This window comes from Lycorma delicatula, chromosome 6 (assembly GCF_047948215.1).
Source record: "Lycorma delicatula isolate Av1 chromosome 6, ASM4794821v1, whole genome shotgun sequence".
Classification (NCBI taxonomy): Eukaryota; Metazoa; Arthropoda; class Insecta; order Hemiptera; family Fulgoridae; genus Lycorma; species Lycorma delicatula.
In genome coordinates, this window is record NC_134460.1 from 63,732,465 (window position 1) to 63,759,048 (window position 26,584).

The 26,584-nt window shown below is 29.3% G+C and overlaps 1 protein-coding gene across 1 annotated transcript in view; it reads left to right on the top strand.

Moving 5' to 3' along the window:
* frtz (WD repeat-containing and planar cell polarity effector protein fritz) overlaps nt 1-26,584 on the top strand; it is a 51,177-nt gene that overhangs the window by 8,496 nt on the left and 16,097 nt on the right. Inside the window, exons 3-9 of the mRNA XM_075369235.1 lie at nt 2,720-2,900; nt 4,181-4,380; nt 6,246-6,346; nt 11,350-11,464; nt 19,055-19,261; nt 21,513-21,676; nt 25,798-25,905. Of these exons, the coding sequence (XP_075225350.1) occupies nt 2,720-2,900; nt 4,181-4,380; nt 6,246-6,346; nt 11,350-11,464; nt 19,055-19,261; nt 21,513-21,676; nt 25,798-25,905 (1,076 nt within the window). The remainder of the gene's footprint in view (nt 1-2,719; nt 2,901-4,180; nt 4,381-6,245; nt 6,347-11,349; nt 11,465-19,054; nt 19,262-21,512; nt 21,677-25,797; nt 25,906-26,584) is intronic.

Genomic DNA, 26,584 nt, shown 5'->3' on the forward strand with positions numbered 1-26,584 from the left:
ATCGCTCCTGCTTCGTCCATCTTTAGTAATTTTACTTCCCAAATAACAAAATTCTTCTACCTCCATAATCTTTTCTCCTCCTATTTTCACATTCAGGGGTCCATCTTTGTTATTTCTACTACATTTCATTACTTTTGTTTTGTTCTTGTTTATTTTCATGCGATAGTTCTTGCGTAGGACTTCATCTATGCCATTCATTGTTTCTTCTAAATCCTTTTTACTCTCGGCTAGAATTACTATATCATCAGCAAATCGTAGCATCTTTATCTTTTCACCTTGTACTGTTACTCCGAATCTAAATTGTTCTTTAATATCATTAACTGCTAGTTCCATATAATTTTTAAAACCTAAGTAAAAAAACCAGTGCTTTTCAGAAATTAAAAATTTTTTTTTATTTTTTACAGTTTTTCTTTTAATATCCTATGAAATGTGGGACTGTTCTGCCATATTTAAAAAAAATAATTATAGTTAGTAAGAATATTTAAGATATATGTGTTTGTGTAGTTTATGCCATTAGTGTAGTTAGTTGCGAATAGAAAAGAGGGAGAAGTGAGGTATAATTATCATGTGAAAATACAAGCATAATGTTATGCCTGATTAATCATTTACTGTGGCTGCTTTTATAGTTTGTAATTATGATAGTCATAAATGTTTATTATGATAGACATATAAGTATAGCATGTTAAATTCCATGCTTAAACAATAGCATGTTAAGTGATATGCTTCTGTATAAGCATTAAGAATTGTTAAGAATCTGTATAAGAATTGTTATTTTAAGACATTAACAAAAACACATTACTTATAAACATATAAAGAGAATCGCCTAAAATGCCTATTTTGTTACTTCTAATTTTCTTGAGAGCAGGTGAGATACCCTGAACTCTAGCTGTGTGGGAATCTTGAAATATTAGACAAGGGGTCCTCTTGTTACTTTTAAAGTATCCCCTCCCCTATTCACACACTTTTCTTGGTGGTGTTTCCACTTTGCGAAGCAGTCCTGGATAGCTTCATTTGAAATGGCCTTTAAGGTCCGTGATAAATTATTTGCTTTAATGTCATCAATAGTTTCAAAACTGTGTCCTTTCATCAGGGATTTCAGTTTTAGAAATAAGAAAAAATCATTAGGTTTGGTGAGTAGGGAGGCTGAGGGAAGACAGTCACCTGATTTTTGGCACAAAACTGATGAATTAACAAAGCTGAGTGTGCAAGCACATTGCTGTGGTGAAGAAACCTGGACACAACTGTGGTCTTTTTTTGTAGATTTTTTCATATAACCATTGTGAAATGCCTTTATAGTATATATAGTTCACTATTTCACATTGAAGCAAGAATTCAAAATGCACAATTCTATTAAAACTGATAAACAGAGAGCATCACTTTGACATTGGATGGAGACTGAGATGCTTTCTTGGAGCATGGAGATCCTTTGCCAGTTCATTGTAATGATTGAACTTTTATTTCAATGTCATGCTGTAAAACCAGCTTTCATCTTCCATTTTGATCCTTTGCATGAATGTTTCATTGTCATTAGCTTGTTAAAGAAGTGGCCAACAAACATCCATGCGATGTTCTTTTTGCTGTTCGGTTATCCAACAAGGAACAAAGAATTGGCAATTTGCATGCACCAGATTGTTGATTTTCTGAATGTGGATGTCATCAATTGAAGTCAAAGGCCTTCCTGGTTGATGATCATCTTCAGTTGACTGACGACCACTTTTAAATCGTGAAGATCATTCGTAAAATTCAGTACGACCCAGAGCATCATCTTTGTAAGCTTGTTTCAAAAGTTGAAACATTTCTGTGTAGGTTTTTCCAAGTTTAATGCAAAATTTTACATTGAATTATTGCTCCTGAAAATCACACCTTACAAAAATCACTACTAACACTTAAACACGTTGTACTCCAATAACAATAACACAATAACTAAATGAGATATCAACAATCCAAGAACATATGGTTACAGAGGAGGTTATGTGGAGCACAGTGTTGCCAATTGCATGTCACTAAATATCTACATTGGCACGTAATTAAAAATGTTTGGTTATTTCCAAACAGATCTCATACACACACACACACACATTAAATCTGCCAAGTACAGAATTAAAGATACATTCTATACTTGGCAGATTCAATTTATATATATAGTTTAAATTTAATGTACAGAGGAATTACAGACTATAAAAAATTAATTTAAATAAATGATATATATATATATATTTAAGCTTCATTGTAGCTGGCCATAAACTGTTTAAAGATTTATTAAACTGATAAATTTTCTCAAAATTAAAAAAAGAAGTTGATATCGTGTAATTAATGTTTGAATTTTATTTACATGATATGTAAGTTGCATTTTATAATGGGTAGCTACATTATGCTTAAAAATTAAATTTATGAAATTAAAAAAAAAAGTTCTTTGTTTTTGAATCACGGAAACTGGATGAAACATCTTTCATATTTGTAAAACTGAATTTAAACATTAACATTATTATGTCATTTTAATATTTGCAAGTAATTCTCTGAATTACTTTCATTTATAATCTAATTCAAGATAATTTTTCTATGTTGTGTATTTGTTATCCTTAAGTTGTGGCAGCATGTGCATTAATTTTCCCTTTCTCTTTCATGGATTGATAGTGAAGGACAATGAGGTTATATGACCTAATACCAGTGTACTTTATTACTTGTACTTTAGTGTACTTTATTTATTGTTTTATTCTAGGAGTATTTGGATACATTGAAAGTAGTTTATTGTGCATGGAGAGATAATCTAACATTGCAGCTTATGTTTAATTCTGGGCTAATTGCAAATATTTCCATTAATCCTATAACTGGTGACATTATGGAAATTATTTTTGATAAATTTATGGTTGGAAAATTACTTTCAGAGTATATTGCGGATGGTAAGTTTAGCTGCTTAGATTTTTATGTATTTTAACATTGCACCTGATAGAAGTTTAGCCTCATGTAAAAAATAAATTCATGTATAAGTAAAAATAATAAAGTTGCAGTTTTATAGTATCTACTTTATTAATTAAAAAGTTTAATTAACAGTTCATTTGTTTTTTCTCATTTATCTGCAGTTTAATCATAGTAGTTACTTTTTAATACACAGATTACTTTATTTGTGTCTGTAAACATGATTATTAAATTATACATTCATTTAAAGTTAATCTGAACTGCAAGAATGATGAATTAATGAAACAGATTTAGTAGTAAAATTTATGTAGTTAAATAGTAAATAGTAGTAGATATGTAGTTAAATTTATAAGGTAGTATTAAATGTAACATAGTGGTGTGAATGTTGTGCAGGTTGTGTATAAAAGAACTCTAGGAATTAAAAAATGTATATCTAGTCTCATTGAGGGAGGCACAAGCATTCTATTTGTTTGAACTTATTTGGTTATTTCAGAGGTTTTAATCCAATGAATTTTAAATTATATGTTTATATTAGTAATACACAGTTAGACGTTTTTAAACCGATTGTTTACAAACCATTTAAAGTTTTAAAAACAATATTTAATAAATGTATTTAGTTTGTTCTTTTAAAAGATTGATAGTTTTTAATAATTTTTATTATTAATCACCATGGTCAAAAATGTAATAAATAAAGTTTTTTTGCAGATTAAAGTAAAATTAAATGATTCGGCCTGTATATTTTTTGTTTTATTTAAGTACCAATTTTATTTCAGTGTTTTATATTGGAAAATTTATGTTAACTAAAGACAAAAATTTTTTATTTCTTGAAGATGATGAACTGCTCCCTGCTGTAATGGTGTTCTGTTCCATAACACCTGACATTCCATGAAGTTGTGTTTTAGAAAATAAAAATAAAATTAAATTTACAACATTTCTGCTTATTTTGATTGATGGTGAAAAATCATTTAAAATATATAATGCTTTTTTTTTTTAATGAAGTCACTGATGTAGCAGTAAAATGACTGAAGAAGGCATAGTTTTCGAAAACATTGTATTTAATAAATTTGGTTACGTTTATTATTTAAAATATTAATTATTTGATATAGAAACATATAATGTAAAGTTAAGTATCGATACCAGCACATTTAGTAATTCAATTTCTTTGTCCTTTCAAAATAGTTCTTGTAAAAATTTATTTTTAATCAGAAAGTATTTTTTTTAATTAATGATCTCTCAGTTTTACATTAAATGATTTTTTTTTCAGTTACTGTTACTAATACTCATGCCCTTTGTTCATACAATGATAATCAAGTAACAATGATTTATTTTACTAAACCAATGCTAAAAAGAGGAGTTACTCGTAAATGGAGTCAACTTGATGCTAAACTTCAAGTTGTAGAACTTGCTGGACCATCTGGTCGAAGATTAGAACGAAAACTTTCTGTGAATACAGGTGGTGATATGGTGAGTAAGAGTTTTTTCAATTTTATTTGTAAAAAGAAACATTTGGGATGAATTTTCGATAAAAGATGGAGTCCACTATAAAAAAAAAAAATATTTTACTAAGGTTATATTTCTTTTTTCACTAAAAAAATTATCAATGAGAATTTCTGATTGGTATAGATTTGTTGAATTAAAAAACAAAAAAATACAAAATAAATGTTATGAAATTTTAATTCAGTTTATTAATACTTGTTTCTGAAATGAATAAAATGCAAAAATTAAGCCTGAAATCAATTAACTAAAAGCAAGTAATTTTTTTTAAGCTACAGACTGATACGATGAATGGTTAAATGTTAGAATATGTTAGAGCTGTATTATTTTTTGTGTATAATTTTTTTTTTAATTCAAATAACAGAAGTAAAATGATTTGTAGCATGTGTGAAAATGCCATGCCTGAATCCCAGTCAGGCATGGTATTTTCACACATGCTACAAATCATTCATCTCATCCTCTGAAGCAATACTACCTAACGGTGGTCCCATATGTTAAACAAAAAAAAAGTACATTTGTTAAACATAGACTTATCAATTGAATGTAAATTCTTTAACTGTTAATGTAGAATGTATAATTCAACAGTAAAATGAGGAAAATGAATAGAGATTTAAGATATTACATTATTACAGGTATGTATTTTAAATTATGTGGGTAGCTGTTACGTTAAAATATTTTGAATATTACACAATCATGAAAAAAAATTGTTTCTATATATTATTTAATTAACGTGGTTGGTGGGAATGAAAACTATTATTAGCAGGAGTTGTGTGGACTAACATTTTTATGCTGTTGATGTGTAAATCCTCTCCATTACTTTTATTTATTTGTTTCTATATTGTAAAGTTAATTATTTTAATTTATTTTAGTGTAAAACATTAAAACATAATGTATTTGGTTAGTATTAAATTTTGTAAATCGTGCATTTCAGTCTTACTGTGTGCATTTGGCAATGTTTTAAAAAAATACCTATTAAAAATATTTTTTCATATAAAATATTCTTTCTTGCACTAAATTAAGTAATAAATTTTATTATATTACATTTATGAATCAAGAATTAGCTTATTTCTCTTGTAAACTTTCATTTTAGCTATATATTTTTATATATTCCTTTTTTTCCTATTCCTGATTTGTATGATGTGTATGTGTAACGTGAATATCTGTTCAACTTGTGAACAATGTGCAACCTCATGGGTCAGTGAGATGAGAATAATATGTGTGACATTTAAATAAGGTGTAATCTACAGATTCAGGCGGACACATTCCTGAAATGTGTGGTTAAGTGAACCCAAACCACTAAGAATACTTACTGCTATTCTCTGTTAAGAATTCAAATCTGTATACAAATATCTTATTTTTATTACATTTGAAAAAACCTTTGACTTCTAAAATCAGCTGTTTAAATGACTTATTTTTACATATAGTTTATTTTGTGGGTTTAGGGTCTCTACTACCACTTGGTATTGTTTCCTTTTTTTTTAATGCCAATATTTACAAAATTTTTATTGTATTTGTATATTGTTACCTTAATTTTGGCTTTTCTAATCTGTTATGCATTCATATTTTATATTTTTTGTGGTTTGGCAGCGGTAATGTAGATGTTTGTTCAAAGACTTATTCACTAACATGAATTTTAAAAATATTCAAGATCAAAATTGTGATTTTATTTATATATTCAGCTGAAACATTTGTTGGTTATACTTTAGTTAAATGCACTGCTCAGTTCATTGCAGTTAGATTAAAATAAATTTTGGATTTCTTTGCAACACATCTTGCATGTCATTAAAATTGCCTGAAAAATTATTTACTCTATTTAATTCTGTGGTTCATTGTAGGTTTTGATTTGGTGGCGGTGTACAAGAGATGAAGTGTACCCTTGGAGTCCTGTAGTTAAAGATCAAGATCGAGCAAATGTTCAGGTTTATGGAATAAGAGGGTAATTTAAATATAGTCTATTATTTCTATTATTATTTGAATAATCCAATAATAGTATTACTAAAAAATCAATTTATTTTATTTTATTAGTGTTAATAATAAAATAACATTCTGTTTTTTTTTTAATGATTATCAGTATTTTAACTTGACTTATTTGTACTTTTTAATTTTTTTTTAGTAATTTTAAGAAAGAGTATATAACCTTTGCATGCTAATTATTTCTAAAGCTAAAATTATTTATATTTGATTATAAAACTTTATAAAGCTTGATGTGTACCATAGTACAGTTAATCCAAAAAAATTAGAATGAAATTGTAAACCATACGGTAAGAGTCTTGCAGATATCATTTCTTCCGCTCAAAAAATAAAAATTTCTGTAATATAAATAAAATTGTTTTTAACAAAATGATACTGATATCAAAAAAGGTAAGACACTTCATTTCTATTATCAAAATCTGTTATTAATTTAGAATTTTTTCTAAAAAAAAATACATGTTAAATATATGTAATAAACAATAGAGTACAATAATAAATAATAAACAATGTTTATATAATAAGCAAAAAAATAGAAAAATTTGTTACAAAACTCTTACCGACCCAATTTCATTTATTTAACAATGAATAATCATAAGAATTGTATTATTTTTGTAAATGTGATATGTATTACATATAAATGAAATTGGGCTGGTAAGAGTTTTGTAACAAATTTTTTTTTTTTTTTTTGCTTATTTTGTGGAACGTTTAAAAATTGTTTATTATCTATTATTGTATATCTATTGTCTGTTACATATATTTAACATGTTTTTTTTTTTTTAAAGAAAATTCTAAATTAGTAACAGATTTTGAGCAGAAGAAAATGATATCTACAAGACTTATCATATGATTTTTGGATATCACTGCATTTTTTAGATTCTTTTTTTTATGAATAACTGATTGTTATCTTATAGATTTTTTATTAAAATTTATTGACTTAGAACAGATAAATTGAATTTCACGGCCAATTTTTTTTGTTTATAGTTAGTTATATCATTCACTTCAGACCATATTTTTCCTTTTTTAGTAAAATTTGTGTAATGATCTTCACAAATCGAAAATCCATGATGTAATATTGTACTTATACTTTATAAGTTTAACCCTCGATTTTTATAGTTAAATTTGAATTTACCAATCTAATTTATTTCTGTTTTATTTGTTACTTTTTTAATAAACTAGTATGATCTTTTGAAAATGAATACTTTTATATATTTTAAAAAAAGTGGTTGGAATTAAACAAATTGTTTCATCGTCAGTACTTTCATTTACATAACAGCATTTACTATTAAAACAAGCTGTAGTATATTTTCTTTTAAATTTTATTATTTCAACTGCATTATCAAGTTTTTGTACGCTACCTAGTACTATCAAGTACTGCTATCTAGCGGCATGATTTGTAAAGGTACTTTAAAAAAATGAATAAAATTACATATTCGAATCCCATGATGCATCAAATGGAAAAAGAAACATTGTGTAAGAAATTTTGAGGTATTTTTTTGAAAGTATTCTTTATTACTAATCTGATTGAAATGAAATATAATGTTTTCACGATTGTTTTTTCCCCCTGTTTTCATTTCACTTAGGTTAGGTCATGTTTAGAATTGTAAATGTAGTTCATTGACTTCATCGCCTCTTACCAACAAAGTTCCAACAAATTCCATGATAATTGACAAGCATAATATGAACTTGACAGTTTTTACAAAATTCTTATCAAATCATAGATTCATCATCTGTTATTAAAGTATTAGGTCAAGACCTAAATGAATTAAAGCATACTTTACCTTCGTTTTTGAGTTAAAACTGGTAGTTTTCATGATCAGTCTCTCTCTAGTTGTTCAGGAGTGTTTATTCACAGATGGTTTTTCTTAATAGTTGGAAACCTGTGTGTATAAGTGCATTGCTAGCTATTCCTGTTAATTAAATGTAATGATTAATTTATATACAATGCAGTCACCTGAGTCAGTGTATTACAAAATTAATCTTTGTGGAATAGTTGTAGGGTTGTGTCTTGCTACTGGTGCTGATAATGAGTGATAAAGAAGAGTAGCTGATCATCTTACTTGACAAAATCAGTTTCAGATCCACTGTCATAAACTAGTAATTAATTAATTTCAACACATATATAATTATTTTAATATGAAAAGCACAAATTTTTTGAAATTTATATTTATAGTATAGCATTATTGTAATGCTGATCCAAAGTTATATTGTCCTGAAATATGTATTAATAACATAACATGTGTTTCTTAGAAGAATAAAGAATTTTTTTTTATCTTTTTATATCTTCATATAAAAGTTGGTTTAGTAAGTATAAATTTTGTACGTGTAGTTTTCGTGCAGGTTGAAAAGAGTATTTTAGATGTGGGTGAGGGAACTATACTGTTGCAGCACCAGAGTGCAGTGAATCAGTTACTTTTGTTTGCCTGAATGATTCTTTCTACAGGCAGCAGAACCCTCTCTTTTTTTTTCCTCTTTATCTTATATACTCTCACTATATCGGTCACCATCACCAACATGTAACCAGAGTTAAGAAAAATGAATTACTACTGTTCATAGACCAGTTAAGCAGTAGATTGCAATTAGTTCTGAACATAATAGATTTTATCAAGTAAAGAACAGTTAGTGTAGTATATTTATGATAGGAAAAGTAAAAACTGGTTTATTATTGAATAACATGTACTACACATGTTATATTTGCTCCATTTCTTGATCTTGTACATTTTACGTAGTTAATGAGGATTTGATCTTTTGCACTTAATTTTTATAGAGCTGGGGGAAATATATATATTTTTTTTATTATTTTTTTTTGTCAATATATATATATCTTTATCAGAAGTGACAGATTTTACAGGAAATTCTGAGGTTTTTCAGTTTACAGAAAATTTTAGTTTATTATTAAAAGGACTGTATAAGTTTTATTATTTATCAATTTATTAAGATATGTTTGTATCTCGGTAATGAATAAAGATGTACCTCATTGTGAGATAAAATAAAACATAAACTCCTTACTATGTATGGCGCTCCTATTAGCAAAATAATGGGTTAATAAATTAGTTACTGCAGTTAGACAAATACCAATTTTACTTTTCTATATTATTGTTTTTACTGAAAATTTAGCTTATTTACTCTTATGATGTACTTAAAAATTATATTGTTACACAAACCTGTACTTAATTTATTACTTTAAAAGATTTGAAGAAATTTTATATATATATATATATATATTTATACACATGAAGTAAGTTAAATATTATTCCCAATTTAGTTATATTTTTGTTTATGTTGGTAGCACTGTTGTTTTGCGTAGATGACACATGCGTGGTTTAATTGTTGTTATGTTTGTGCAGGTTTGATGCTGCTAGGTTAGTTCCATTATCGCTGCCCTGTCATTAACCATGGCTGCTCTGCTTTCTGTTTGCACCAAAGAAGAGCAACATTCAGTGATCCGTTTTTTATGGTCAGAAGGTGTATCAGGGGTCGAAATTCATCAATGACTTTCGGTACAGTATGGGAGCAGTGTGTTGCTGCAACGGAGTGTCTACGAATAGTCTGAAAAATTCAAAAATGGCCGCACAAGAGTTACGCACGGCGAAGGAGCCAGACGACCGTTTACCACCACACATGAGGAAAACATTGAGCATGCACGTGACATGGTTTTCTTAGACAGACGAGTAACTATTGATGAAGTGGCACATCATCTGCAAATTAGTCACGCTTCTGCCTATGAAATCATCCACAACAGACTTGGGTTTCATAAAGTCTGTGCAAGATGGGTCCCAAAACAACTCACACAGTTGCATAAACAAATGTGCTTGGACATCTGCCAGAAACATTTGGATCGCTATGGTAACGAACAGGACATCTTCTTAGACAGAATCATCACTGGTGACGAAACATGGATCAATCATTACGAGCCGGAGAGTAAACGGCATAGTATGGAATGGAAACATCCAAACTCGCCTGCAAAAAAAAGTTCAAGACTGAACCATCCGCAGGGAAACTGATGCTTACGGTTTTTTGGGACTCACTAGGCCCAGTACTGGAACATTATGAGGAAAGGGGCATGACAATAAACAGTGCGCGTTAAAATGAGATGCTTACTACCAGGCTGAAGCCTGCAATTTGAAGCAAACGCCGAAGACTGCTGTCGAAAGGTGTTGTGTTGTTGCATGACAATGTCCGTCCACATACTGCTGCCCACACTGCTGAAACACTCCAGAAACTCAACTTTGAAGAACTGGTTCATCCTCCATATAGTCCTGATCTTGCCCCTCTGACTACCACTTGTATGATCCACTCAAAGAGGCATTAAGGGGCCATCGAGTTACTTCGGACGAAACAGTGAAAGAAGCGGTGCATTCCTGCCTCGCAACTCAACCGAAAACCTTCTTTTATGAGGGCATCAGGAAGCTTGTGCAACGATGGACCAAGTGCATTGAATTGCAAGGGGACTATGTTGAAAAATGATGTACATGTAAGTTTCCTATTTGTATTGCAATAAAATTTATAACTACATTGCGGATAATAATTGACATACCCTCGTATATAAAAGTTTTGAAACTTTTCACAAAAATGTGAAGAAGATACATTTTTGGGAATGATTTATGATATTTCACAGGAATTTCTTAAAAGGAATTTTATGCACGGCATTGCGACAAATTTTTTGGTGCAGAATTATATTTAATATCGTGAATTTAGCTTTATAATATTTATATGAGTAAAGTACTGTATTGCTTTTATCTTTGAGGACGTAAAGAGTGAACATTTTTTACCGGCCATAAGTTCAGTCATTTGCACTCATGTACACGTAATTTTTTTGATTATTCTAATCAGAGGAATAAAAATTAAACTTTAGCTGAAATCTATCATTGAATTATCAGTTCTTAATATATAGTTTACTACAATATTTGTAATTAAATTATTTTTATCATTATTTTATTTAATATCACTGTCTTTTTCTCTTTAATTTAGGACAAAAGCAGAGCTCATGTGTTATTACAGAACTGAATTTGATCCTGTCTGTGTTGTGTTTAGTCAAGTTCAACCAAATGTTATCCATTCTGTCGAACAAAAAGTATCTCGTAAAGTAAGTATTTTCTTTTTTTTTAGTATGAGATTTTTGTAAACAATCTCTTCACATTATTATTATTATTATTATTATTTATTTATTTATTCATTTATTACATTTCAATTATTTATTGTCATTAATGTGATTTTAAGGGCCATGCAAGTTATGTATAACATTGCAGAGAATATCTGTTCTATGGTACTTTTTTAGTTTGCATTTTATCTTACATTAGACTTTGAATTGCTAGTGGTTTTAATGAAACTTGTCTCTTTAACTTTGGGAATGGTATGTTCTTATTAAAAGAGAAAAACTATGAAGGGGTTGAGCTGGTATACTGTAAAACAGCATTTATCTATTAATAAATTTCAGCTTTTTGCCAGAGTTTATCTCATTTACAATAGTTATATTCATTTAAAGTAAAAAGTTGTTACCAATTATTTCATCATTATTATTGTTTTTATTATTGAAATTAAGTTTCCTGTTTACAGAATTGCTGCAACATTTGCCAAATAATTTGTTGACTCAAATGTGATTAAATCTGTTAGTACTTATTAAATAAATATTATTGTTGTTAAGTCTAATAATAATATTTTAATAAATCAAGTGTGTTATTAACACACCAAATAAACTTACATAAATCCACTCTAAAAATCATATGAAACATAACATTAAAAACAGACATTTTTTTGTATTAATTATAAGATAACATTGACATGTGTAGATAAAATTTTGGATAAGCAGAATTTATGTAAAAATAACCATTTATGTTAAACCATTTTTTTCACTTGTTTTTTATATTTATTTGAAAATCCAGTTTTTATTTATTATTAGACCAATTTCTAATTTTTTTGAAATATATATACCCAGGTAATTCCAAATTGCATAGCAATCTCTTGAGAGATGATTCTATAGTAAAAAATAAAAAAAATATTTGTGATCATAAGTCAGAAAACGGTTCATTAGCAATTTTTGGTTCACGAAACATTTAGCCCTGCTTTCTACTTTCTCTGAAATTAAACCACACAAATTGAGGGGTAAATATGGTGCTTTCTTAAGGTTTTTTATCTAAGAAATTCAATAAAAATGGTCTTAGATCTCTATCTCACTTAGGTTTTAAGAAACATGAGGTAAAACACAAAAGGTTTTCTTGGAAAATATACTATTTTAGGTGTAGAATAAAATAACTTTGTAAACAAATCAAAATTTTTTTTAACTTGGCAAAAAATTTAATTCTGAGAAAATTGATGTAAATAACATTTATTAAAATTAAACACAAATTTGAGAATTTCAACTTTAAAACAAACTTTACAAACTGGATCAGAAAAGTGATTTGATTTTAAACAGAACAGTTTTCATAACTGTTTGAACAACATAATTTAAATAGAAAACTCATCAATAACAGAGAAAAATAAATAAAAAGTAGATTTTCTAAAAATTATTAAGTATAAAAATAATTATTTAATAAAGCTGCAAATATTTCTTCAAAGCAGTTCCTCAATGTGATTCGCGAGTTGAAACTCACTAATGAACCATTTTCTGGCCTATGTTTATATGAAACTTTTTCTTTTTTTGGCTGTAGAATCATCTTCCGGCAGCTTGCCGTATGATTTGGAATCATTTTATATATGAATCCTGATTACTTCAAGCAGTTGTACAGTAATTCTAAAAAGGTAGAAATTTATTTGAATGTGTCTGAATTGAAGTTAACCTTTCAAAAATCAAAATGAAAGCGCACTCTCGCTCTCTCTCTCTCTCTCTCTCTTTCTCATTAGAATAAGTATTTTTTGCTCGATGTTGTCATTATTAAATAATTCTAAATAGTTTTAATTGTTGCTAGATATACGTAGTTCAAAAATTGTTAATTATATCTGTACTAAAGGCTGAGTGGTTAAAAAAATTTACTTCTACCATTCGCTTTATAATACTTTTGTTCTCGTTCTACCTTTTCTTGAAATTGAAAATTAACGTAAACAAATGAACAAGTCTAATATTAAATGTAAAAAGCAGCTGAATAAAAGTATGAAATTAATTTTGGTTATTTTTTGTTTTATTTATAGTGCTGCTGTATTAAATAAACATTTCATTACTATATTTTTCTTCTATTTAAATTTGTTGAAATGCATTTGTATGGCATTGCTCTCACAGGTGTTCCATTGCAATGGGTAAAATCATAATGTTTTAACAGAGTTACTGTAAAACTTGTTGCTAATAACAGCATACAATTTAAAGTTTGTATGACTACAATTTTTCTGATAAGAAAACAATGAATTTTTAAAATGTGAAAATATCACATTTGCCTTTTTCTTCATGAAACTGCATTGTAAAAGTAAGCAGGTTTTTCTTCTTATAGTATCACTTGCTTTGGTTGTTGTATGTTGTGAGAAATACCAACATCAATATTTTTTTAATTCTGGCAGTCTATATGAAACAATCTATCAGATGTGGTTTTAGTTTATCCTTTTTTCATGTCATTCAGTTTCTGTGATGCTATTCCTTGAGACATTCCCATTGTTGTGGAATGTTGTAACTGCAGTACATGATGGTACCGCAGGATTCTTTCATTCTTATTTCTTTGTGAAAATCTTTTTTTAAACGGTTTAAAAATATTAAAAAACAAACAATCATAATTGCAAATGTTTCACCAACACTATTTCTATGATTCTCTTCTCAACAAAAGTAAGATTGATATCTTTTCGTTAGATCTGGAGAATGAAAAAAAATTTTTGTAAGTATGCAGGGATCCTCTTTTTAAGTTTTGTAAGCCCATTGACAAATTCCATAGCCAATTCTATGGTTGTTTTGCCACTTAGATTAAACTTCATCACAAATTATCATTTCTCAGTCGCAACTTAATGTTCTATAATGTATGCAAAAGCAGCCATTACTGTTTTATTGTATTTCTTAGTGGCAGTTTCTAATTGCCACTAGTTATAGAGTTACCTGCAGTCATTTTCAGGTGGACTTTAATGGTTATTCATTAATTCCAGTGTGACCTTTTTTGTTTGGATTATTACCCTGAAATAAATGTCTTCTTCTGGTGCATTTTTTTTTATTATTTTTTTTTTAAATTAATATCATTAATGGGGAAATTTTTTCCCATCTGTAGTGCTTTTAAATTTTCATGATCTTTATTTTTAATATGTTCTTAATTTTCACTGTTACTGTTTACTAAATAATTAGATTGAATATTAATGTGTCGAATTTGCGACACTATTGCGGCTATTTCATCTGAAATACCAGCCTGATCTCAGAAGTTATATTTTTTGGCATAAATTGATCTTAGTTGGTAGCCTACTTGGTGAGTTAGTTTCTTAATCTGAGAACATTTAAAAAATTTTTTTAATGATAACTGTTCCCTTTTCATAAAATGTTTGTATTAACTGTCCTTTAATGAGACAACACCCTTTCTTCTTCCTAATAATGAATCCTTTACTATTAAGATTCCTTTTAACAGGAATTCTTCATTTTGTTATTTTAAAGTATAACAAATTAGCAGCATCTATTTCAGGATTTCCCTCTCTCATCGGACCAAAAGAATTTTTATGTGAAAATAATTTTATTTTCTACCCTATCATACAGAGTGATTTTTTAGTCCTGTTACCCAATTTTAAATGTAATTTAAAAAAGGGAAATTTAGGTGGAATAAAAAAATGTATTTGTTACTTACAAAAGAGATTTAATAAAAAGCTATTACTTACATAATTGTTAAAGAATATGTTCAAAATGCCCACCCCTTGCGGTTATACATGCACGGACTCTTTTCAGCATATTAGCAGAAACGTTTTTAAGAGTTGCATTGGAAATATTCGTGAATAAGTCTGTATAAGTTCATCAATAGTGTGAGGATTATTTTCGAAGGCCTCGGATTTAATATAGCCCCACAAAAAGTAGTCAGGAGATGTGAGGTCTAGGGCCTTGGAGGCCATAAGCCCTTGCTTATTATTCGATCATCAAAGAACTCTTGCAGAAAATCCATGGTTTCTCGAGATGTGTGGCATGTAGCACCGTCTTGCTGAGACCAGCAATACCGTTCTTGAGGTTTCAGGAGGGGCACAAATTGGCACACAATATTCCTGCATACTTCACCATTTACTGTCTGTTTGAAGAATATGGGTCCGACTGTACAATGATGAGATATCACACACCACACACCAATTTTTTCAGGATGCAAAGATTTGTCTTGTAAAGCGTTAGGATTTTCAACCGCCCAAATTTGACAGTTTTGATTGTTCACATAACCATCGACATGGATCCAAGCTTCATCACTAAAGAACATTGTGTTTAAAAATTTGATTCCGTTATCATTTACGAGAGGCCTAAACCAACGGTAATATTGCAATCGCTTGTTTAAATTTGGAGGCTGAAGCTCTTGGACTAATCGTACGCGATATAGATACAATTTCAATTTTTGAACAGCTTTCTGAATATGACAAACCAACTTGCGTGGAAAGTTTTCATAAACTTTTCTGTGGAGAATTGAGCAATCTTGTTTTCACATTCTCTAAAACGTAATCTGTCGAGCGAGTTGGTCGACCACTATGTTTTCTGTCGCAAACACATTTACGTAAAAAAATGCATGTGCAGTTAAGAAAATAATAGAATTAGACAGATATACAATATTGTATCAGTGTGGTATAAAATAAGTATAATATGGGTACACAGAAAAGCCAGAAAAATATATACACCACATGTAGGCAGTATGTAGTTTTTGCAGCTACATAAGTGATTTTTTTTTTTATCTTTAGTCATTTGACTAGTTTGATGCAGATCTCTAAGATTCCCTATCTCATGCCAGTTGTTTCATTTTCGTATACTCCCTACATCCTACATCCCTAACAATTTGTTTTACATATTCCAAATGTTGCCTGCTTGTAGCCTATAAGTCTGTCTCTTCTTTTAGCTATGTTTTTCCAAATTCTTCTTTCTTCATTAATTTGCTGCATCTCCTCTTCATTTGACAATTTTTCCACCCATCTGATTTTTAACATTCTCCTGTAGTAACAACATTTCAGAAGCTTCTAATCTTTTCTTCTCAGGTACTCTAATTTTCCAAGATTCACTTCCATATAAAGCTATGCTCCAACATATATTTTCAAAAATGTTTTCCTGACATTTAAATTAATTTTTGATGTAAGTATATTGTATTTTTGATTGTAAGTTCATTTCGCCTGTGCTATTCAGCATTTTATATCACTCCTGCTTCTTCTAGCATTAGTAATTCTACTTCCCAAATAACAAGATTCTTCCACCTCCACAATCTTTTCTCTTCATATATTTATATTCAGTGGTCCATCTACTTTATTTCTATTACATTTCATTACTTCTGTTTTGTTCTTGTTTATTTTCATGTGGTAGTTGCTGCATAGGACTTCATCCATGCCATTCACTTTTTCTTCTAAATCTTTTTTACTCTCAGATAGAATTACTATATCATCAGAAAATCATAGCATATATCTTTTCACCTTGCACTGTTCCTTCGGATCTAAGCTGTTCTTTAATGGCATTAACTGCTAGTTCTATGTAAAGATTAAAACGCAACAGGGATAGGGAACATCCTTGTCTGACTCATTTTTATTACTGCTTTTTCTTATGTTCTTTGATTATTACTTTGTAGTTTGGTTGCCGTATTAGCAATTGTTCTATCTCTATACTTGAATCATATTTTTTAAAATGGTGGCCATTTTATTCTAGTATACATTACCAATTGTCTTTTCTAAGCCTATAAATGCCATTTATGTTGGTTTGTTTTTCATTAATCTTCTCCTAACACTTCTTCCACTCTCCTCTCAATTCCTCTGTACAGAATTCTAGCCAAAATTTTTGATGCATGAGTGTTCTGTATTCTTCACATTTATCTGTTCCTACTTTGTTTGGTATCATGACAATAACACTCTTTTTGAAGCCTGACAGAACTTCCCCTTTTTCATAAATATTACACACCAGTTTGTATAATCTTTCCTTTCCTCACCTGCAATACATAGTAATTCCGCCGGTACCCCATGTATTCCAGAAGCCTTTCTCCCATTCAAATCCTGTAATGCTTGATTAAATTCAGATGTCAGTATTGTATCTCCCTTTTCATTCTTTTTGACTTCCTCTTCTTCCTCTATAACACCAGTTTCTAATTCTTTTCCTCTGTATAACTCTTTAATATATTCCACCCACCTATCAGCCTTTTTCTTCATAGAAATCGGTGTACCATCTTTAATTAGCACATTATTAGATTTTAACTTGTGTACTAAAAAATTGTCCTTAACCGTCTTGTATGCTTCGTCTGTTTTTCCAGTGATCATCTCTTTCCACTTCTGCACAATTCTTTAATCCACTCTTTATTTGCTATATAATATCTGCTCCTGGATATGCTTTGCAGTTAACGAGTTGATTTCTAAATCTTTACTTAACTGTCATATTGTCTATCTGATACCTTGCAGTATCACCAGGCTTTTTCCATATGTATATTCTATTATAATTTTTAAATTGGATGTTGACAATTACTAAATTATACTTGGTATGAAACTCAATAACTTGGTTCTCTCTCATTCCTTTTGCCCAGCCTGTATTTCCCCACAATACTTCCTTCCTTACCTTTTCCGATGCTTACATTCCAATCTCCAACTATTATTAAACTTTCATCCACTTTTATGTGCTTAGTTGCTTTGTCAACTTCATGCACATACTCTACATCATCATCATGGGCACTTGTAGGCTTATATACATTAACAATTGTTGTCGACTTAGGTTTTGATTTTATCCTTATTACAATGATTATGTTGCTAAGCTTTTTGAAGTACTCTTCTCTCTTTCCTATCTTCTTGTTCATTATGAAACCTACTCCTGCCTGCCCTTTATTTGACGCTGAGTTAATTATTCTAAAATCACCTGACCAAAAGTCATTTTCCTTTTCCCACCTAACTTCACTAATTCCTACAACATCTTCATCTGCTAACCTATCCATTTCCTTCTTTAAATTTTCTAACCTGCCAACCTTTTTTAGACTAACATTCCACACTGTGACTTATAGAATGTTATTTTTTAATTTTCTGGTGACGCTTTCCTTAGTAGTTCCCACCCTGAGATCCGTACGAGAGACTAGTTTTTGGAATATTTTACCAAGGTAGGCGCCTCCATCTTTGTTACACAAAAATGTGGTGAGCTACATTTTCTTGTAAAAAAAAAAAAAAACAGCTGTGGTTTCCCATTGTTTTCAGCTGCGCCTACTCAGAAGATTGAGTGATGTTGATATGGTAGTTTAAGTCTTCCTGACCTACGCCCTTAAAAGCTACTGAAAGAGCTGCTGCCCTTTTTCAGGAACATTTCTTAGTCTGGCTCTCAACAGCTACCACTCCAATGTGGTTGCACCTTCGGTCCAGCTACTCTGTATCACTAACTACTCAAGTCCCCTCACCATCGGCAAGGTTTCATGATTCATAGACGAGGAATAACTGATTAGTTAATTTAAAATTTTTAATTACTACAAAAACTTGGAAAATTGGTTAAAGCTATCAATTTTAATATACACTTAGATTTTAAAATGAAAATTCTTGGATTAGTATCTTAAATGTTTAATTTTAATATTTTATCTTTAATTATTATTTTTTTTATTTTTAGGGTGAGGTAACTGTTGAAAGGTGTACATATGAAATCAGCAAGAATAGATTACAGCGAAGTGCTGTAACATCCATACCTTTACAAACACATGTTTGTTGTATGGCATTTAGTCCTGATGATGCTAAATTGTTACTTGGTTGTATTGATGGATCATTAGTACTTTTTGATGATTCCTGTGGTATCACTCATGTGGTTAAAGCTGCTTTTGTAAGTTAAAATGCATTTTTTCTGTTTTTGATCTTACCAGTAATCAGTCGTTTAAGTATAATAGTAATTACCATAAGTCAAATTGTTCCATTTACATTTGTAATGAACCTCTTTATGTTATCAAATGAAACGAGTTATAAACTGCAGTTGTAAAATAATTTCCCCCCCCACCACTGGCATTACTACAGACAGTTATATAATAATTAATGTCAGACTGAAAATTAGCATGATAAGTAATTTATCTTGCTGCCTTAGCTGCGAGTTGTGTTAAACATGTTTTATTGAATTATGCTCATATCAGTATTTTATTCTTCTATATATATATATAATGTGCTGTGTCATTTTAAACTTTGATTTACTTACCCCCTATAATTTTATTATATTTTTACAATTTAGAAAATCATTTTGGTTAATATAGGATATAATGTCTTTATTCTGAGCCCTCTTAAATTAATAAAAATAATTTTTGTTTATTTAACTGTAAATAATTAAGACTAAATGGCTTACATAAATAGCACAATAGTAATTCCAGTATTAAATTTCTGTAATAGTACTTATTTTTAGATCATTGTAGTAAATCGTTTTATTACCAAAACAGTTTTCTGTTTTCATTTACTTTGGTGTAAAACAGTTTATTGGAAACAACCTTGCAGATTTACCAGCACCATTATATTTTTAATTTCTTGATCAGTACTTCAAGAAGGACTCGCTCAGAAGCTTTTAACAAATTTCTCAAAAAAATACTTGTTGCTTTTATTAATGCCTTTAGTTAAGTATTCATTTCTTTTTCTTAAAATTGATGTGGAAATAATCATTATTTTCTTCTTTTTTTGGTTTTTATTCAGTATTACTGTAGCATTTATACAATAAAGCGATTCATATGAATTGCCTTATAATTGAAAGTTTTTTTTAAAATTAATTACTTATATTATTTATTAATTTATCATAAAGCGTGTTAACTAGATGCCATTACAGATTAAAACTCTCATCATAATGATACTGTTTGATGATTTAATCTTTCCATACACCAATTAGTTTCTGATTGTTCTAAATGGGACAATTTTTTTTTATTATGATAAAAGGTTAATTATCTATATTTGCTAAAATAACAACTTTTTTTGTTAGAATGAGAATTTAAGCACCTATTATTGGGCAGATAAAGGTCAAGAAATGAATCATTACATGAATAACTCTTGTATGAACACACCTGAAGTGCTACATATTAGTTCTTGTGTTTATCGTATAATCACATTTGGGACTTAAGTCTGTTTAATGATTTAAGTTTTGGTTAAATAAATAATTTTTTTTTTTTTTTGTCTTCAGTCATTTGACTGGTTTGATGCAGCTCTCCAAGATTCCCTATCTAGTGCTAGTCGTTTCATTTCAGTATACCCTCTACATCCTACATCCCTAACAATTTGTTTTACATATTCCAAATGTGGCCTGCCTACACAATTTTTCCCTTCTACCTGTCCTTCCAAAATTAAAGCGACTATTCCAGGATGCCTTGTAATGTGGCCTATAAGTCTGTCTCTTCTTTTAACTATATTTTTCCAAATGCTTCTTTCTTCATCTATTTGCCGCAATACCTCCTCATTTGTCACTTTATCCACCCATCTGATTTTTAAGATTCTCCTATAGCACCACATTTCAAAAGCTTCTAACCTTTTCTTCTCAGATACTCCGATTGTCCAAGTTTCACTTCCATATAAAGCGACACTCCAAACATACACGTTCAAAAATCTTTTCCTGACATTTAAATTAATTTTTGATGTAAACAACTTATATTTTTTACTGAAGGCTCGTTTAGCTTGTGCTATTCTGCATTTTATATCGCTCCTGCTTCGTCCATCTTTAGTAATTCTACTTCCCAAATAACAAAATTCTTCTACCTCTATAATCTTTTCTCCTCCTATTTTCACATTCATAAATAATTTGTGTTTTAGAATTTTGACAAAAATTACATGTCATGTAGTAATTTTAGATTTTTTTCCTTGAATTATGTTATTCATAATTATCGTGCATGCTATGTGTTTTTAAGGTTAGTGGTGTTTTTAATGTTTGTGATGGTTACTGATTGCATTTATAGTTAACTAGTCCACTGTTTATTTTTTATTTACCATTATATGTTATTTTTTTTAAATTATGATGGATTTTATGTTTTTGTACGTTGCCATCATACTTTAATTTTGTAGTGCTTCAAATGTATATCAAGTATTTTGTTCATTATTGTACTGTTTCTCATCCACAGATTCCTACATTAGTTTGCTGGCATCCAGATGGTTGCCTTGTAATTGTTGGCAATGAACGTTGTCAGTTCCAGTGTTTTGACTGTGCCTTAGCATGTGTAAAAATGCAGTTAATTAGTGAAGATGTTACTCCATCTGTTTTACTTGATCTTGGTGCTTACTTCAGGTTGTTCTTTGTTTTGAAGTTTTATTGCAGATTACTATTATATTAGATATATTATTACTATGTTTCTAGAAAAATAGAAACCTTCTCTTGTAATTATTTTTTAATCATCATTTAATTATATTCAGTTTTAATAATTAACAGTAAAGTTTTTTATTATCATTATTATGAAGATCAGTTCAGTTTCTAAGTTTAGCGTAATCATTAGATGGTTGATAAATGATTTTATTTTTTAAGCATATTTTAATTAATTGGGTAGGGGATTGCTTTTAATAGTGCCTCTTCATTATCTTTCAGAAACTATACTATGTGATTTAGTATTATTAGGATTTAATAATGCTGTATCAAGAAAAAAACACTTTTAATGATGTTAACATTTTTAAATAATTTAGCAGTTAGGAAACAAAGTAGTAATTTGCCCTAGTCAATTTTTTCTGTGTAGAATGTAAAAAAATAAAATAACTAAGATTTAACTTAATATTTTGATTTTGGTAAAAAATACAAGATTAAAGTATAGACAACTGAAATATTAGTTGCTGCTACAATTACTTGTGATCTGTTTACCACTAGAAATATAACCCTATTAACAACACTTAGATATAACTTATTAACCATATTTACAATATTTCAATGAAAATTCATATAATCCAGGTTATGTACCATCTACTTCTAGAAGTCTGTGCAGAAAATAACCAAAACTTTTTAATTATGTGCCACCTGAGATATTTATTGATGTATGGTTGGTATCATTACGTTCCACATAACCTCCTCTGTAACCACATCTTCTTGGATTGTTGATATCTCATTTAGTTTTTGTGTTATTGGTATTTGAGTACAACATGAGTTAGTTTTGTAATATGCAATTTTCAGGAGCAAAAATACAACGTAAAATTTTGCATGAAACAGGAGAAATCTTTCACAGAAACAAGCTTATGGATATGATTTTCTAAGTCATACACAATGTTATGAATGGTCTTCATGATTTAAAAGTGGTTGTCAGTCAATTGAAGATGACCATTCACCAGGAGGGCCTTCGATTTCAACTGATAATACCCAAATTCAGAAAATCAACAATCTGGTGCATGCAAATCGCCTATTGACTCTCAGAGAACTTGCAGAATAGGTTAGCATCTCAATTGTATCATGCCATGACTTTTTGAATGAAAAATTGAACATGCATTGAGTTACAGCAAAGTTTGTTCAATGTTTAATAAGAACAGCAGAAACAATATCAACTGGACATTTGTCGGCCACTTCTTGAACAAGCCAGTGATAATGAAACATTCATGCAAAGGATCGTAACGGGAGGCAAAAGCTTGGTTTATGGCTACAACATTGAAACAAAAGTTCACTCATTACAATGGATTGACAAAGGATCTCTACGCCTCAAGAAAACACATCAATCTCGTCCAATGTCAAAGGATGATGTCTGTTTTTTAGATTTTTAATGGAATTGTGCATTTTGAATTCTTGCTTCAAGATGAGACAGTGAACTGTGCATACTAACAAGGCATTTTACAACAGTTACATGAAAAAAAAGCAAAAAAAGACCAGAGTTGTGGCAAGACAACTCGTGGTTTCTTCACTACAACAATGTGCCTGCACATTCAGCTTTTTCAATTCATCAGTTTTGTGTCAAAAATTAGTTGAATGGCCTCCCTACTCGTCAGACGTGGCTCCTTGCAGTTTTTTCTTATTTCCAAAATTAAAATCGGTGATGAAATGATACCATCTTGTAACTATTGATGACATTAAAGTAAATTTATCGAACCTGAAAGGCCATTTCAAATGAAGCTATCCAGGACTACTATCCTGGTCTAGTGGTGAACATGTCTTCCCAAATCAGCTGATTTGGAAGTCGAGAGTTCCAGCATTAAAGTCCTAGTAGTGTCAGTTATTTTTGCACAGATTTGAATACTAGATTGTGGATACCGGTGTTCTTTGGTGGTTGGGTTTCAAATAACCACACATCTCAGGGATGGTCAAACTGAGACTGTACAAGACTACACTTCATTTACACTCATACTCATTCATCCTCTGAAGTATTATCTGAACGGTAATTACCGGAGGCTAAACAGCAAAAAAAAGGGACTGCTTCGTGAAGTGTAAACACTGCTGGGAAAAGTGTTTGAGTAGGGGATGGGGAGTACTTTGAAGATACAAGGACCAATAATCTGTAAAATTAATAATAAAGATTAAAAAAATTAAGTTCCATTATTTTCTAAGCAGACCTCGTATATTGTAATTATACAGAAAACAAAGATTAAGAAATAATCAGTACTGTTATATTAATGTGATTACATACTTAGTTAAAGACTTTTATTACCAAATATGCTTTATTGTAACTATAATAACTACATAGGCAATTAACTTTCATATTGTAAAAAAATTCTTAGTTTTCTGATCAAAAAAGTATTCATTTGCCATGGTTTAAAAACAGATGATTGGCGGTGTCATGTTTAAATTAACACTACCACAATGCCATAGCATTACTAAATTCATAATAAAATGCAGTGTTAATATATCACATAGCTTCTATCTCACAGCAAACAGTTTTTTGTTTAAATAGTTTCATAACATCATAAGATAACTAAAATAGTTTTATGCATTAAAAATTACAGGCATTTTGAGTACCGCCTTACATAAATACTACTCCACAACAAGTTATCTTAAGTAGCTCATCATTACTAATAATACTGTAATACAAAGATGCTTTTCTGCACCAAGCATTCTGAATTTCATTTTATAGAGACTAATAATAGAAAAAAAGGTAATAAGAATTCAGCTATCATTATAACTAAATACAAGGATTTTTAATGCTGTGTGTTAAGAAATATTGAAAATGTAGAAAACTTAAAACAGGTAGTCAGATCATGCTTATTCTTGATGTGATTTTTCATATTGACTCAGTTGACTGTTTGAAACAAGAAGGGCTAAAAAGAGTTTTAGTTAATTACACATTTTAATTCAGCTACTAATGTTCATTATTATTACATAGAATGATTTTTTTTCTGTTTTACATATGAGAGCATTTCAAATTCAGTATGTGTGTGTCCAAACATCTATATCAACTACAGTAAATATCTTAATTATTACCAAAATTACAGCTGTAATGTTAATGTTTTTATTTTTTTTTTTTTTTTAAGTTATTATTTATAACATTTATATTTATAGAATAAAGACTATTAATGGCATGTTTTATATGACATACTGGTGTGGCATGAGTGTATTTATTATTAACTAGGAAATTACACTTTTTAGGTATTTCATCATTTATTGTTAAGACATCTCAGTTTATGACTTCATTTTTACTCAGTTTATTTAAATTAAATCTTCTATATAATGCTTGTAAATTGATTTTCGTAATGAAGTAAATGAGAAAGGTACTTAATGTTTTGGTATGCATGTCAAACCACTCATCAGTTTTTCTATCCCTTACTACATGATCATGTTGAACAAACTTTTATTAGATATAATTAAGACAAGTAAATGTATACAAAGAAAACATTACATGATGATTTTTTTACATAGAATATGTTGTATTGGTTATGAGTATATTATTTGTTTGATAAGATTACTCCTTATAATGTACTATATTTTAGAGTGGAATCTGAGTAATCTGTAGTATGTGAACAATTGATGATAATTTGATTCTAAACTGAAATTCATCAAATGGCAAAAGAAAAATAAGGGCATTTGTCTTGTATTTTTTTAATGATATTTTAGAATAAAGGGAACTCATTCATAAAGTATTAAAGATATGGACTATAATTTTGTTGTTTAATTCGATTTTATTTGCAAATGCACATTTTCTCTGTGAATTATATTTTAATTATAAATGTTTATTTTTCATCTCCATGGCTGGTTTGATTTATTTTTGGTTGTTTGTATTTTCTATACTGCATGTCTGTTTAATGTTACCTTTATTAATTTTTGTGTTTATAAAGGATTTTAAGTTTAAATTCCAGTTACATTTTACCTTTTTTACATACTGCAGTATTTATATGCATGTACTAATACAACCATAGTAAACATCCTAAATTTTTATAGAATTATTTATTGTAATGTTAGTTTTTATATTGATTTTATTTTTTTCATTTATAAAATGGACCTTTATTGTTTAGGCATCAACCAACTCTCTTACATATGGTTTGGAATAAGAAAGCTGATGCATTATTATGCACAAGTTCATTAGCAGTAACTGATGGATTTTTACTCTTACTATTTGAAAGGTAACTTTAAATATAATTGCTTTGTAATGTTTTGTAGTCATATCTATATCTATTCTAAATGTTATGAGTATTATATAATAAATACGGAAATCCAAATTGAAATTGTGATATTCAAATGAAAATAAGTAAGTGGTAGTTTTATTTATTGATATACAAAGAGCTTAAGACATTCATCAAATTTTATTAGTAAAGCGATAATTTTACCAATAAACTCAAGATTACTGATCCCATAGGAAGTCTGTAGAGTCCCCACATGATTTGTTATGTTGTTGCTGGTAAAAAAAAAAAAATGCTGTGTTCAAGTAGGTGGTTTGCTTAGTGTACTATTGTCAACAAGACAGCCTCCTCTTCCCCAGTCTGTCTCTTCCTTCCCTTGTATTAAGCCTTTCTTTCAAAATTATCTTTTGGAGGTTTTATGTTGTCCATTTTATTAATGTGATCCAGCCATCTAATTATTTAATTACTAATTAAAAAACCCACTTATCAACAATTTTTTATGCATTCAAGTGCTTTCAGATTAGAATTCCATCATCAGGAACTTACAAATGTATATAATATTTTTAATTAAACTAAAACTTCATTGTAATTTGTAAAATATATAAAATATAACAGTGGTCATCATGTGTTTAAAATTGTGTCGACTTGAACTTCCTGTTATTATGAATGTATCCACTGTTAT